The sequence below is a fragment of the Contarinia nasturtii genome, unplaced genomic scaffold (genome assembly GCF_009176525.2).
Source record: "Contarinia nasturtii isolate CC-2019 unplaced genomic scaffold, AAFC_CNas_1.1 Cnas_scaffold_864, whole genome shotgun sequence".
NCBI lineage: Eukaryota > Metazoa > Arthropoda > Insecta > Diptera > Cecidomyiidae > Contarinia > Contarinia nasturtii.
In genome coordinates, this window is record NW_022198211.1 from 3995626 (window position 1) to 4011655 (window position 16030).

General features: G+C 33.8%; 3 protein-coding genes across 4 annotated transcripts; 1 reads left to right on the plus strand and 2 right to left on the minus strand.

Moving 5' to 3' along the window:
- Nucleotides 1–183: 183 nt before the first annotated feature.
- Nucleotides 184–1758, minus strand: LOC116342681 (actin, clone 205-like). 2 transcript variants are annotated; one of them, XM_031770393.1, is made up of 3 exons: nucleotides 1702–1758; nucleotides 1169–1585; nucleotides 184–1091 (listed from the first exon to the last, which is right to left on the minus strand). In XM_031770393.1, the coding sequence occupies exons 2-3, from the start codon at nucleotides 1564–1566 to the stop codon at nucleotides 359–361; spliced, it is 1131 nt and encodes a 376-aa protein (XP_031626253.1). In that variant the 5' UTR covers nucleotides 1567–1585; nucleotides 1702–1758; the 3' UTR covers nucleotides 184–358. The 2 variants fall into 2 exon arrangements, with proteins under 2 accessions (XP_031626253.1, XP_031626254.1); XM_031770394.1 differs by having other exon boundaries at nucleotides 1169–1604; nucleotides 1702–1724.
- Nucleotides 1759–3811: 2053 nt separating this feature from the next.
- Nucleotides 3812–7544, minus strand: LOC116342410 (tRNA (adenine(58)-N(1))-methyltransferase catalytic subunit TRMT61A). Its single transcript, XM_031770016.1, has 5 exons — nucleotides 7273–7544; nucleotides 6893–7192; nucleotides 6687–6816; nucleotides 4100–4269; nucleotides 3812–4031 (listed from the first exon to the last, which is right to left on the minus strand). The coding sequence occupies exons 1-5, from the start codon at nucleotides 7468–7470 to the stop codon at nucleotides 3891–3893; spliced, it is 939 nt and encodes a 312-aa protein (XP_031625876.1). The 5' UTR covers nucleotides 7471–7544; the 3' UTR covers nucleotides 3812–3890.
- A 6912-nt stretch (nucleotides 7545–14456) lies between these two features.
- LOC116342503 (transcription factor MafK-like) lies at nucleotides 14457–15411 on the plus strand. Its single transcript, XM_031770150.1, has 3 exons — nucleotides 14457–14627; nucleotides 14789–15010; nucleotides 15088–15411. Exons 1-3 carry the CDS (start codon nucleotides 14589–14591, stop codon nucleotides 15229–15231), a joined length of 405 nt encoding a protein of 134 aa, XP_031626010.1. The 5' UTR covers nucleotides 14457–14588; the 3' UTR covers nucleotides 15232–15411.
- Nucleotides 15412–16030: the final 619 nt, after the last annotated feature.

Here is a 16030-nt window from a genome sequence, read left to right on the forward strand (position 1 = left end):
GAATTCATTCATTACGGAGACTTTTTTTTTGACTTTCAACCAAATGTAAAGGCATAATGACGATAAAAACAACATTTGAAGCGTGAACAATTTATTAAATATCATATCAATAATAATAGAATGAATTAGGGACAACTTTATTTGATGGGAAATGTTGTACTTTCACAAATATGACTACAATAATTTGAATGAATAAAACAGACATATTTATTATTTTCGGTTGCATATTTGCCACAAATTTTTTCAACAGGCAAACAACGTATAAAAAGGAGTACTCAATATTTGCGTGAATATAAAATCGGGTCCCGTTAACACAACAACAAAAATACATATAAAACACGTGCGCATTTTATTCGCTTTAGAAGCATTTACGGTGAACAATTGATGGGCCGCTCTCGTCATATTCTGACTTTGAGATCCACATTTGTTGGAAAGTGGACAATGAAGCCAAGATTGAACCACCGATCCATACGGAGTATTTACGTTCCGGTGGAGCGATGATCTTGATTTTGATGGTTGACGGAGCTAATGCTGTTATTTCCTTTTGCATACGATCAGCAATGCCTGGATACATGGTGGTACCACCTGATAGGACAGTGTTAGCGTACAAATCTTTTCGAATGTCAACGTCACACTTCATGATTGAATTGTAGACAGTCTCATGAATGCCGCATGATTCCATGCCCAAGAAGCTTGGTTGGAACAATGATTCTGGACAACGAAAACGTTCATTACCGATGGTGATGACTTGTCCATCAGGCAATTCGTATGATTTTTCGAGTGAAGTTGATGCCGATGCAGTTGCCATCTCTTGTTCAAAGTCCAATGCAACATAGCAAAGCTTCTCCTTGATATCACGAACAATTTCCCGTTCAGCAGTTGTGGTGAACGAATAACCACGTTCGGTAAGGATCTTCATTAGGTAGTCAGTCAAGTCACGACCGGCTAAATCTAAACGGAGGATAGCGTGTGGCAATGCATAACCTTCATAAATTGGAACGGTGTGTGAGACACCATCACCCGAATCCAAAACGATACCGGTGGTACGACCTGAAGCGTACAATGAGAGCACTGCTTGAATGGCGACATACCTTAAAAAAAATCAGTTTTACAAGAAACATCATATTAATCTCCTTTTTTTGGAATTCTCAAATTTATTCATACTTACATGGCTGGTGAATTGAACGTTTCAAACATAATTTGAGTCATCTTCTCACGATTGGCTTTTGGATTCAATGGGGCTTCGGTTAATAGAATGGGATGCTCTTCTGGGGCGACACGCAATTCATTATAGAAGGTGTGGTGCCAGACTTTTTCCATATCATCCCAGTTGGTGATTATTCCATGTTCGATTGGATATTTAAGTGTTAGAATACCACGTTTGCTTTGCGCTTCATCACCGACATAACAATCCTTTTGTCCCATACCGACCATCACACCTTGATGCCTTGGCCGGCCCACAATTGATGGAAAAACGGCTCGCGGTGCATCATCACCAGCGAAACCGGCTTTGCACATACCGGAACCATTGTCTACAACCAAAGCAGCAGCTTCTTCATCACACATTTTCAACAACCAATTATGCCTAAATCGATATTAAAAAACTATTTATTCGAAAGTCGAAATTAAGAAAAAAATATTCCGAAAAAATTACAAAATTTAATAGAAAAATTAAATAGAAAACTTTGTAAAATCACCCACTTTCTTCAACCACAAGAACGATGTTCACGATATGAACCAAATACCAGAGTAAAGGGAAAATTCAAAATGATCATGCATTTATAGTGCGAATAAACAGCTGACAATGATTGGGCATGCCCAACAATAGAAATTCCTTCGGAATGTATATTTTTGTCATAATAATAGGAAGCAACGTGAAAAAGTCCAATTATTAAGTGAATATATATGCGCTACTGAGATGCATCAGTGGCTTGCAGTGTGAATTATTATTTAATTTTAGAGTACGGTTATTGCAGATTAAGCGTTACATATGTACATGACATTTCAAATGCATCAAAAACTGAATCATGCAAATATTACAACGATGAATCGTGTAACCATTTATGGTCGCGAATCTTTTTGTCATTTCGATGTATGTGTATGAGTGTGTGTGTTGATTGAGACAAGCATTTGCGCATTGCAAATATATGCAATATATTTATATTACAAAAATAAATTTTAATTAGATTAATCTATTATTAACCGTTTTAGATGTTTTTAGAAAATACTTTTAATTAAAAACTTTACACATTTTTAATAATATTTTCATTATATTATATGCACTCTATATGAATATTTCAATCGCAATAAAAATTTTAAGCATTGAAGAAAGCTTTTGTTATTACCGCTTCAGCACATTTAAAAAAAAAACTGTTGGAACCTGATCTTCAGCCATTTGCGTAGCTCTGCAATTAAAGTACTTTTTTTTTTACTTTTCTGCACACCTAGTGTAGGTATTTTAAATGAAATTGAACAACTAAAATTTTCTACCTGCTGACCAGAGTTTCCTCAGAATTTTCTAAATCAGAGAAATATTGATGAACAATGGATACTTGTTCGAATTCTTCAACTTCTGCAGCAGCACTACACAGTAGTTTAGCCAAAAAACCTGTCAAACACATCTCAAACAAAAAAGAAAGCGATTGAAGAAACGATCAAACAAATTGATATAGAGATGATAAACAAATAATTAAGACTTAGCCAACGCGCTACTGATAAAGTCTATTTTATGCAAGATATTATTTTCAGTTTACATAAATTGATTAATAATGCACCCGACTAAAATTCTATGTATAATTGAGATCATTAAATGTTATGAATACAATTAAACTATTACATTCTTTGCATTTTTATATTCTCACAATCTCATTACAATTGAAGTGAGTAAATCAAAGCTTGAATAAATTAATCTTGCAAATATATTTCAGGAAATCTTTTGTATTTACTCAAAAGAAAATCAACCAATTGCGAGATGATTTACTAATTTCAATTTTTCTTTCTTTATTTGATAATTTGAGACGAATGGTCACATAATAAACATGGCAAAAAAGAGTCAATGTCGCTGCCCCCGGTCAGCACTTCGAAAAACCAATGCCGGATATGCAATCTGGAGTGTTAGTGCTGGCGAGAACCATATTTGTAGAGTTTGTGCTTTGTGCTATCATAGGTTCCGAGCACAAACTCGACGAAGTTGAATTTTTAAAAAATGGCACTTCTGCATGGAGAAATTTTCACCGGAATCAAAAGTCGATGCAACGAGGTCATTTAACCCTTAACCGGGCAGGTCAAAATACTAACGTTATCAGGCAAGTGGGGCCCTTTGAGACCCGACGTACATTTTCCATGCAAATTCAATGAAAAAAAAAAATTCTTTTTTCAAAATTCATTGAATTTATACGACGAAAATTATTGTTTCAACATAATAGATATTGAATTAAATATGTTTTTTGTAAAATATAACTGAAAAAATGGAAAAATAATCAATATTTATTCCGAATCGGATGAATTTAAGTTTCAGTTCAGTAGTTGTTTAGTACAAATTTTGCACTTCATTTTAAAATTTTGATGACATTTTGTATGGAAATTGTACGTCCGGTAGTTGTTCAAACCTCAATACAGCGCTACTTAAGGAACCAAATTCAAATCAAATTTTATCAATGATTAGTAGAAGGACGGAAGATTATATTACAAAACAATTTGTTTGATTAAAATAATATTTTATGCGATTTTATGTATCTTTTTTTTTAAATGCGCTACCGGACCTCAGAGACCCGACCTGCCCGGTTAAGGGTTTAAAAAATATATGAAAATATATAATAAAGATTTAAAATTTGCTTTATTGAAATTCATTGACAGTAATATTGTTTTAGAGTTGAAAAATTATTTAAATTTCATCGTGCAAAAAGTGGCGGAATTGTAGCAAAAGTCAAATAGCCCGTATGGCCAGGCATGGTAAATGGAGCTTGTGTTGTCACATACTTCTTTTGTTCGCGTGGAGTTTTCAAATCCTTAGCTTCTGCTTCATCAGGTTTCTGTTACAAAAAATGATATTTTTAACATTTCTTAAATTCAATTTTAGTTTTGATATTTCAAAATTTACCTTTGTTTTTACAAAGTCCAAGTCTAAAACATTAATAACTTTGGTTTTAACATATTCTTCAACTTGTAATATTTCCATTGTTTGAATTTCAACAAATCCATTATGTTCCAATGTCTCACAGCATCGTTGAACCTGTTCGATGCACGGTGAGAACGAGCAAAAACGTCCACCTGAAATAACATTAAAGTCGATACCAGTCTATGTATTTCAGATAGATATCCATCCGAGATATTTTAGAATATCTGGATATTTAACGCAGCTGCACAGAGCCAGAGCTGTGTGTGTCGCACGTAGAATCTACGGTATGTCGCTACACGTAAAATACAGACACAGTGTGACTGTGTACGTGCGGCACTTGATACACATATACGTCGCGACATACCGTAGATTCTATTTGCGACGCACACAGCTCTGGCGCTGTGCAGTTGCGTTGAATATCCAGATATTCTAAAATATCTCGGATGGATATCTATCTGAAATACATAGACTGGTCGATACGTTTATTGAGAATATTTCAAACATTGCTATTGACCTATAAATCTACTAAACATCTTGAGAAACGAAAATAAGTATTTATAATAAAATTATTTCATTTTCTCGTTATTCACGAAATTTCAAACGGAAAAAATATATAGGAAAAATGCAAATAATGCAAACACACGTCACGACAATTTACTATGGGTGAGCGTACACCGGAATGTTGTTATTTTTACGTATTTCTCTTTTCAAATATTCGCAGAGCATGCGTATAGCGAAAAATGAGAATAGGATGAAAACTGATGACAAGCTCCTCTTTATTTTTATTTTGTTATTTAAGGCTGCTTTTTAAATTTATTTTTCACATTGTCCAGCGGATTTGTCCTCTTTCCTTTGGTTTGTAAGACATGAAACAACAAACAAACGGAATGTGACCCATGTACCCATTTCAAATACAGACTATTCGATATTGATATGCAAATAAAAGTTGCATTTTCTTCATTGAATTCAAATTAAATGACGATAGTTTTAAAAATGCTTCATCGCTCATTTTTTCACCATTTTCAAAAACATTTTATATGGTTATTATGTTCGTCGTTCAAATGCTCATAAGTCATACCAATGCGATGTAAACAAGCGTAATGCATGTCTCTCTCACATGCACACACACATTCATTCCATTGAATTTGGATGCCGTTGTTGTTGTTGTTTTGTTTTGTTGCATGCTATTTTCACAGATTCGCTATGTACTCATGTTTTGCCCATAAAGAGATGCAAATAATATGGCGTTTTATTACTTATTGTCTATAAATTGAATAAAGCGATTCCATTGCGCAATTTTAATCGTCTGTACAACTTCTGTCGTATGCAAATTTTTCGATTGCGATAATATCAAATGGGTTAAAAGCATAATTCTGTATGCATCTTTTTGATTCTCACATTTTATTTCTCAATTTTTATTATGCATTTGGAATTTGATGTCATTTGGAATAGTCACAAAAAAATGTTTGTACACTTCAAATCAAATCTTCAAGTTCAATGACAAACCCTTCGCCATTCACTTTGGAAGAATGTGTCAATGGTGCATTGAATAGAGAATAGTGTGAATATTGGTTCGACATGCATGCATTCGACGCAATTTCAATGGAATTGAGAATGAGTGGAAAGAGACAGATAAAGAGCAGAACAAACAACCGTAGATTTATTTATTACTTGAATCGTATGCATGAGATAAATGGTTTAAGTTTGTTGCAACAATTTCATTTTCATCACACACACACACGCACAGAGAGAGAGAGAGAGAGAGAGATCACTGTGTGGATTTGATTCCCGTTGAAAATGGTTGGGCGATTTTAAATCATTCATTAATTGATTAGAAAATTGCACCATTCACTCGAAATAAAATTGTATGAAGTTGGATCGAATTTCGTCTAGTTTGTCATTTGGTAAAACATGGAGAGTGTTTACTAATTGGTTATTTGATTTATACATACGTTGTGTGATCGATTGACAATTGAATCCCTAAGCTTTTTCTTTCAACTGGTTTAGTAAATCAAACGAATCGCTTCGTTTGATACACCGCCGCCCAATTTAAAATATATAAACATCACTTGGTTTTTTCATATTCAATAATAAAAAAAATTCCAGTTGCATATGCATATGCTCATCGACGATTTCAACGAACAATGTAAATTACCAAGAAAAAAAATAAATATAAAATAAATTCAAAAAATGTCAAGTGGCAAGTGCGAAATAAATCTTATAAATATTTATGTCTCTATTAAAAACGGATTTGATATGCAAGAGCTCAAGTTTTATGCGACAACCATTCGATTCATTGTTTTTACTATAACTGATATTCTCACGCTTGTTGGAACTGCATTGAACTGTGTGTTGTATGCATGAAATGATGCAGCATTATTTGTAAGCAATCAGATTTATGAATGACCAATCGGTTATTTATTTGATGTTCAATGGAATTGATACGTTTCCAACTATATGTGACGATTGTGTTTTAATCATATTTATTAATATATATTACAAAATGAATTCCACTAGCCATTGACGCAACAGCAGAATGGAAACTTTCTGCACTTTTTTATACATTTACCTGAGTTTTTTAATGCTTTCATTGCATGTGGAACGGCTAAATGGGGTGCTGGTAGGTCCAAAAATACAGCATCAACTTTACCATCTAATTCATCAGTAAATCCCTGTGTGCACACATCACGATGGTAAACCTGAAAAAACAAACTACTGCTTTTAACATTCCAACTTCGTGTCTACCAATCAAGTAATGTAGAAACTATAACCAACCGTAACAAAATCGTTAAGTCCATGCATTTTAAATTCATAGCGAGCAATATCACAACGTTGTTCATGAAAATCAAATGTATGCAAATGACCAAGCGGTTTGATGGCACGTAAAAAAGAATGCGAAAGAGAACCGCTACCAGTTCCAGATTCAACGACAACACTTCCTGGCTTGATTTCCAATTGAAATAAAATCATGCTGATGTCCGGTGTGTAAATGATTTGTGTTCGATGCGGCAAAGTTTGTGTCCAAAGTTCTGGTGTTGGCTGTAACACATAAGCCCATCCCTTTGTTAATGTTACCTGCGTGGTAAATAAATTATTAAGTAGAGATAGGATGAGTGGTAAGATCTTCTCAGTCGTGGTAAGAAAGATATACCTACCCTTGAACCATATTTCATTCCAATTAAATCTTTTACTTTCAACGCTCCGTAGTTCGTTTGAAACACATTTTCAACTAATTCGTCCTTTTTATTTTTAATAAATGGCACCACATCAATTGCATGCAAACTTTGCACAGTCAAGTATAAAATAACGGTGTCATTTTCTTCAATTGTTGTTTTCGGCTTTGTGAAACTCATTTTAATCACAACACACTTTTTATATATGTTCAAACAGACTACATTCAATTAAAATATCAACATAACCTCAAAACCAGGATGTAAACATTGAGGCATGACAAGGTTCGTATGTCGTTGATTAATACGTACTGCTGAATGGAAAGTATGAATTGTTGTCAGCGCATTTGATTACATTTTGTTGTATAAAACATTTGAATATTTTTCGAAGAAAATTGAAAAAAAAGCCGATCCACAAATCAATGTTTATAAACAATTTAAGACGGAATTAAAAAAAGAAGCTGTTACTAATCGCTAGACAATTTTCATAGAATTATTGTAATTTTTGCTGAAACATCCCACTGCAATCGTGAATTCTTCAAACATGTATATTGTGTATGGCATCTATTAAGTAAATCAGTGTTAGAACAATGGTGTGAAATTAAAATTATAATATTATAAAATAATTCCGAAATTTATGATGATTTTTATCGATCGTTTAAGCATTTAGCAAAATTACTTCGGCCTTATGCACAAACGATTGTGCAAAATAAAATTGTTTTATTCAAAATAGTAAAAAAAAAAAATGATTCGATTTAGAAAAATGCTACCATCTTTGCATTGAGAGATGATGTAGTCAGAGAGCCGATATGATGTTCGGCAGCTCCAATTGTTTTGATGCCGTAAGCCAATCACTTTTGGACGTTTAGTCTTTACGTATAAAATATGAATGATGTGTCTATTCAAAGTATGCGATAATGAAATATGAATAGTTTCATCTAATATCTGCAATGTGATTGATAGAGTCAAGTCGATTAAAAAAAAGTATATATTTTTCGTAGGGCTACATTTAAACCATCTTGTTCAATTCTTCCCGTAAGAAATCGTTTTTTAACGTTAAACTTGTATTTGCTTCAATTCAGTGAATAGATTGAGCTACAGCTTATCAGTGCTATTTTCACAGCTCCTATTCATAGGCGCTATTTACGACTTTATGATACAATTCCGAACGAAATGTTCGAAATGTAAATAGAGCAATAGACTTATTGTTTTTAGTATTTTTTGCATAAACAAATCAATACGTCTATTGTCCGGAATTGAATCATAAAATCGCTGTCCGTATGCGTTGTTCACAAATAGCACCTATGAATAGGAGCTGTGGAAATAGCACTGCTATAGCTGTAGCCCAATCTATTCACTGCTTCAATTTCATTCGAGCATTTGATCACGGCACTTGTAAAAGACCGTTTGTACATTCAAATCAACTTTCATGAAGAACGGTAGAATTTGACGTTTATTTACGAAGCCAATATTCATTGAGAGAAGGTATGATTATGCCAAAGAGAAAAAAAACACAGTCAACGCAAAATAATGATGAGAAATACCCTTTAACCATAAAAACAACTTCGGCTCCTTTTATATACCTTTCCGCCTCCACTATGTGCTTTGAAAATAGCTGATTTTTGTTTTTAAATTCTTTTTCGTTATTTGGAGATAAAAATATTTTTAATTAATTGTATAAAAATATTTCTGAAAAAGAAAATAGCTTGATTTATTGAATTTTCCCACACAAATACCAATTCTGTTATTATGCAAAAGAATGCTGGCACTTAATTACTGTGTTTAATGTTTTAATTCGTTTAAAACATGGCATAGCGCATATATGTATGAGCACGTTGCAATGTATGAGAAATTGAACATGAAAAGTCCAGCCAGATCAATCAATATATTGTCGATAAATCGCGATATGCGATGATGGTTTTTTTTATCATTGAGTCGAACCGTCGACCTTGTGAACATTGCATGTTTAATTCACATATTTTCCCGCTCTGTGCAAATGCTTATAAAACTTCTTGTATTACACTTCATGTCCTCAGGTGTTGATTGAAAACATCAAAAACCGAATGCAGAGAAGAATCATAAAAAACGAGCCCTTAAAATCGATATGTGCATGTAATAATAATCAATGTGTAACGTGCAATGGATTAATATTTTGCTGTGGTTGGACAAAAGAGAAGACAGAAGAAAAACAGGAGCTAAAAATTTTGAAACGCATTCGAGAACTATAATTTAAACAATTACCAAAGTAACCATGCAATTTAAAATCATATAAATTGTTCTTGTTGTTATTGTTTCTCTCTCTCTCTCTCTCTCTCTCTCTCTCTCTCTCTCTCTCAATTCATTTGGTTTTTGATGCATTTATCAAGGTATTGGTTGTGTCTCAGTGGAATGTGTGTCGCCTTTGTTGCAGTGTGAGTGAGTCTGGATACAAGAAACTTCGGACTACCGTAATCTACCTCTTCAAGTCGAATTTGTTGAACATCAACGTTGGATGAGTCATCGTCGCAGCTTCTGTATTTTACGTTTTTCGATTTTTGTTTTGTTTCAAATTCATAATAATGTGTTGTGGTTTAAGCGGTAACTCGTTGCCATCGCTTGATGATGCCCCTACAGCACTGTGAAAGTCTAGAAAATTAATTGAACAATTTTAATGAATACCTGCTTGCAAAGTTGATGATTATGATTATATTTCATCATTTCATGAAAAAAGATGAGTTTGATAAAATTTCACGTGCATATAAAATTTGTTTATCATTATTTAATTATTTTTATGAGAATCGAAATCGTCGTGTCCAATTTGAAACTAATCTATTTTACCGTCAAAATGGAAAGGAAAAAAAGAAAAAAACAATTCAGTTAGATTGAATGCAAAAATAAACTATTAATTCAATAAAGTACTCACCTACGGGTTCTTTTATATTCCGCACAGCCCTAAATAGGGACCCGTACTGCGGTCAAGGCTACAATAGAAATCCTTGGATTTAAACTATTCATGCCTAGTAACTAACAAAATTGTTAAAATATTCTTCTTATGATTATTGTTGATTTTATGCTGCTATCAGTTGACATTGTTCGCATGGTGTGGATTGTCAGGTCTCTTCAACGAATCGGGCAATGGTATGCCAAAAAGACGACACATTCCTATAAAATCAGAAACAAACACAAAACATTAATCAATTAATATGAACACTGAACACCTAACGCTCTGCTCTCTATTCTCAATTTAATATTAATACAATATACAATTATGCACATACCTTTGAATGAAATATTCTTTGCGGCAACAATGTCACGGTGCCAAATGACTACGTGCTCAATCATGTCTTCTGGTGCAGCATCACCCAATTCATGGTATTCTCGAGTTAATGACCAAGTTTTGAAGATAACTTTTATCTTTGGCACTAAACGCTCGATGTTCTCACGATCTGGATTGATTGCTCTTTCTACAATTCGCTCTTTCTTAAGCTCTTGTCTGCTCAAATTCGTCACAATTATCGGTGGTAGTCCAACAATCGGTTTTGGTATGCAATTTCGACAAATTTTGAATCGATGATTTTTGGTTTCTCTTGCAAATCGCTCATGACAATTGGCACACGTTATTGATGTACCCCATTCATCTTGAAAACTGACCTTTGTGTGCTCTTGTTTCTTGAAACTGATTGCCAATTTACGCGTTCCCGGGCATCTTTTCCGCTTCTTTATGCCCCATGGCCGATTTGGTGCCATTTCTCCAGCACCAATCCAAATCCAAGACGGTTTGTTGTTCGTTATCCGCATGGCAACTTTATCACTTGTTTTGGTAGCCTTGATGTGGTGATCGAGTTCCAATCGTGCATATATTATGAATGGGTACGATCTGAGATCCAGTTGTTCTTCTTCAACATACCAACAGCTCAATCGATCTGCCTTTCGATCTCTCTTTTTCTGCTCGGTTCGCCAATGAAATCGTGGATTGGATATTTTATTGTTTTCCTGTTAAATAATTACGTCAAATTTCAATCACGTTCCGACAAAAAAAAATTGTAATAACAAACTTAATTTACCTCAATGTTTGAATTGATATGGAGGCGCACAAGCATATGTCATGTTGTTAAATGTGGCCTGCTCCGAATTTTCCACCCAAGCCTTCGCTGGCTTCTCGTACAATATTGACACGCAAACACTATTGGTGATGATTTGCGAGTGAAATCGCTTCTGCTTGCCGATTTGTTTGATTTTATCCATGTCGAAAACCAAATTCCACAATTCATCTCTATGGCCGTACATGTAATAGTTCATTCTATTGGTCAGCGGATTGCGCGAACTGGGCACCACTCCTAGTACAGTGTTCGCCAAACAATACATATCTTTCATATCCAATCGAACGTTTTTCAGTTGGAATCGGCATAACGGGACAAGTGCGAAATTGTTCACTTTTGGCGGTCGATTGTTCAATCCATCGCGACGAAATGCATGCCATTGTTGTGCATATTGATGAAACACTTCGATTTGGCGTTGCATTTGACCAAACATCCACAGTGATTGGAACCAATTGTCCTTAACGAACTCATTGACAGTGACCGGAACCAATTGTCCATTATGAACTTTTTGACACCGCCAACCGATTCTTTCCAGTTCATACAATAAAATGTTCATCTTATTTGTTCTCTCTTCATCACCATGTGTCAGATCTTTGTTACTAGTGGCGTACACTTTTGCGTTTCGTATATCGATGCCGTCGAATTTTGATCCATAGTATTGATGGCCATTGATATTCATATTATAATACCAGCGTTTCATTTGAAAAAACGATTCAACATGTTCTGAACAATGAGTGTTGAGATTGGTCTGAGTATTTCGAATGTGATCTTGGTAGAAATAATTAAAACCATTTCCCAAGCATTCTTTATCGGGCCATGCAAAATCTTCTTCACCGATGTGAGCCTCGACAATGTTACGAAAAGCTGGTGACATTAGTTCCTCATCGTCGACGTTTTCCGCTAAAACGCCGTTAAAGCATTTGATGAAAAATTTGTGTCCGTTTTGTAGAAAAAATTGTCGGTTCTCATCATCGATGGCTTCTCGAATTTTGTACAATGCCAACAATGATGCCAGTGATGAAATCAGTGTTATTCGGTGGCTTCGAAAACTGAATCACTTTGTCGCGATATTGTTTTCGGATGATTGACTTGAGTCCTTGTTTTATTACCACAAGATTCTTGATGTCTTTCTCATTGTCAGTTCTCCTCTCGCTTGGATTTAGTAAATGGAACAAAAACATGGGAAACATACATAATTATTTAAAAAAAAAAAAACAGTTCACACAACAAAATAAAAATCGTGTCGAAAAGCCAATAGAAAAAAAAAACAGAATAAATATTAAGGAAAACACCGCTCACCTGTTTAATTGATCGTCTTTTGATCTTGTTCGACTCATGGCTCAATCGATCATTCACAATTACCGAAATTTTTTCGAATATTACGAGATAATTATCACTAAATTGCATGCAGAAATTATCGTTTTGTGATTGTATTCGATTTAAATTCGCTGAGCTACGTTGACTTCAAGTGATGTTCTTCCTCATCAAAATTCGAATAGTTTCTGAAGAACTACTCAATATTTGCTTTGCTTTTATACTATTTTTATTAATGAATTTTATTGTGAGAATAAAATTTGCTGCTTCGTACTTTCCGAATGTTCTGTCAATATTAAATAATGAAAACAAAATCAAACGGAAAATAGACGGCAAAATTCATATCGAAGACAAAAATCGAAACGGGATTTATCTAAAATAACAATAACTCTGATGGTATACGATCAAACGAATCCATTGAAAAACACTGCACAAAAACAAATTAACAATAGTTTAATTCAATATCGATGTTCTCTTTCTGAATGCTTCGCAAAATTCGTCGCATATTCTCCGTTGAACGAAAACTTATAAACACATGACGATGCAAAAAAAAAACACAAGCACACTAAATCTAAACAAACAAAACACTACAAAGAAATTGGTTTTCCAAATGAAACTAAAATCAAAGCACATTTTAAAATCGATGCGATCCAAATTACACAATCACCGAAGTTGAACGTCATCTTTCTTCTGCATTAAATCTTCTCGCATCAAAACCGCCGAACGAATTTCCAGTTGATTTGGAATATTTACTGTTCAGGTTTGTGAATGCTTTGTTGTTTGCAATATAAAACAAAGTCAAACGCAAAATTTGGTGGGAATAATCCATTATTCTTTGCAAACACACACAACAATTCGACTTATATGAAAGAAATTTACTGTCCAAATGAATAAAACTAAAAACACGATCACGACTTGTCTCTTGAGTATGCAAAATTACTGTGAAACGTCAAATTGTGAACGAAATGTGACAATATTCGGTTTCGATTTGAATTTGGTGTGCACACAATCAAGAACATTCGGGCATACACAGTATGACTTATTAAAGAAGTATTGAAAGAGAGTGATAGAGCTATATACATTGTGGCTAACTGTTTAACAAAAGCGGATTTTTACAAAGATGTATGCAGTCCAGCCGAAATTTAAAACTTCACAGAGTGTTTACTCAGTGAAAAATACAAATACACCATACATTCGATAAAGCGAAAATCGCCATGTATTAAAAATAAACAATAATTTGGTTTCGAATTACACAATGCTGACGTTTCTTCTCTTCTAATACACTTCTGTATTATTCTGATCCGTGTTCATTTTTTGCTTTCAAAAAATATCATTGACTGGATGTAAATAAAATACATGCATATAATCAACTTTCCATTGACACGAAAATGACCACCAAAATGGGTCAAAGCGTTACATTTTTCAACGTTAAAAAAGGTGAAAAACGTTACAAATTGGTTGCTTGGGATCTGAATGCTTTTGTATGTATTTTATTTGAATAGAGCGCCAATACAATATGCTGAACATTTGTTTCCAATGTGGTTAAATGTCAAACTATACGACGGGTTGTCTAAATTCAAACACTATTATTTTAATTCAAAATAAAATAAATAACCAGAAATTTTATGCTTGATATTTATCAGAAAAATAAGAAAAAAATATATTTTTATAGCTGCAAGAAAAATGTTTACCAAAATTTACCGCTTTCAATTTACTTCATATACAACCCTGCGCCGCTTGCAAACAAACGATTGGAAGGGAATTGTCAAAGAAGAAGTATATATGAACAATATGAGAGAAAATGAAAAATTTCAAGGCAATGACTTGCAATTTTTGTTATTTTTCTAGAAACGCGTCGAAGAATTCACGCAATTTCCATCGAAAATTGTTGACAAGCTAGTGTTAAAAATGCCTCTCGAATTGAAACGCGAACGAAAAGGTTCAATGGTAAGTAAATTTGCGTAAATTTCATACGAAAAAATTGTGTATGTTGTTCATGTGTCAAATTGTGCTGTGATCAAACAACAAAAGTGAAAAAAATAACAAAGACCAATTGGTCCAACCTTACTTCTACGAAGTGAAACAAAACTGTTCGTGTACATTTTTAGGCTCCATTGTCACCTTGTCCTATACCAGATATTACGGATGATGAGCTGGTTTCCATATCGGTGCGTGACTTGAATCGAAATCTTAAACTACGCGGACTAACTCGTTCCGAAATTACTCGAATGAAACAAAGACGTCGTACCTTAAAAAATCGAGGCTATGCTGCCAGTTGCCGAATCAAACGCATCGAACAAAAAGACGAACTTGAAACTAAGAAAACATGCGTAAGTCATTCGTATTACTTCATTTAGCATCAAATTATTTTTAAATATTTTCTATTTTTCTCTAAATGATCCTGTAGGAGTTCCAAACGATGGAAATGATGCAAACAAGAAACAGTGAGTTGCGCAAGGAAAACATTGCCTTACGTCTGAAGTACGAAGCACTGAAAAAATTTGCACACGAAAATGACATTCCAATTCCAGCTGAGCTACAAAATCCATAGAGCAGAAGCAGAAAGAAAAAAAGGGGGCTTTAATTTTTCGGCATTAATCTCATACATTTTTTTTTTGTTCAGGAATAGTTTAAGTTTTTAGTGATATCGGTATAACATGGCATTTTGACTTTTTCTTCTAGGCATTAATTACCATTTTTATTCCAATTACCCACTTCTCATTTTTTTGTCTTGTCGTCTATTGACATTTAAATATAATTTTACATTATACACTTAAAAAATGGATTGTTTTATTTTTGAATTGGCAATAAATTTCTGCATTGCAGAAATTTTGGTAGAACGATTAACCTTTTACATTGGTTTTAAATGACACATTAAATCTTTGTATTCATCCGTCACATGATTCATCGAAATCTTTCAATGTGGTCATTCATTGAATAAGGTCGCACGGTGTATTCAATCCATTCAATGCGATAGAGTTTAATACAGTATCTATCAGAACATATCAGAAAATATCACGTAGTATGGAATAATCCATAAGAAAATGAACAGAATCAAAGCGCCAATCAGTTCACAAAAAGCAGACCAAATGTCGAACAATAAATCAATGATAGTGGCAATGTCTATTACCTTTCAATCGAATAATTGTCTGTCTTTCATCCATCTAGTTTACACCGTCATTGATCTTTGATCTGTGCTATAAATAATATAAATTTTAAAATATACGACTTTATTACATCATTTATTTGGGGAAAAGATCGAGTATATTGTCAACAAAGTTATAAGTAACAAAGAAAATCACAATAAAACACAACCGACCGATTAGTATTTGCGATACGCTCGATTGAAA

What these genes read in the sequence shown, in the direction of transcription:
- LOC116342681 (XM_031770393.1), bottom strand. Translation starts at nt 1,566, where the DNA reads ATGTGTGATGAAGAAGCTGCTGCTTTGGTTGTAGACAATGGTTCCGGT. An exon ending in ACGTTCAATTCACCAGCCAT is followed by an intron (nt 1,092 to 1,168) that starts GTAAGTATGAAT and finishes ATTTTTTTTAAG; the next exon opens with GTATGTCGCCATTCAAGCAG.
- LOC116342410 (XM_031770016.1), bottom strand. Translation starts at nt 7,470, where the DNA reads ATGAGTTTCACAAAGCCGAAAACAACAATTGAAGAAAATGACACCGTT. An exon ending in GAATGAAATATGGTTCAAGG is followed by an intron (nt 7,193 to 7,272) that starts GTAGGTATATCT and finishes TTTACCACGCAG; the next exon opens with GTAACATTAACAAAGGGATG. An exon ending in TGGACTTTGTAAAAACAAAG is followed by an intron (nt 4,032 to 4,099) that starts GTAAATTTTGAA and finishes TTTTTGTAACAG; the next exon opens with AAACCTGATGAAGCAGAAGC.
- LOC116342503 (XM_031770150.1), top strand. Translation starts at nt 14,589, where the DNA reads ATGCCTCTCGAATTGAAACGCGAACGAAAAGGTTCAATG. An exon ending in GCGAACGAAAAGGTTCAATG is followed by an intron (nt 14,628 to 14,788) that starts GTAAGTAAATTT and finishes GTACATTTTTAG; the next exon opens with GCTCCATTGTCACCTTGTCC. An exon ending in TTGAAACTAAGAAAACATGC is followed by an intron (nt 15,011 to 15,087) that starts GTAAGTCATTCG and finishes ATGATCCTGTAG; the next exon opens with GAGTTCCAAACGATGGAAAT.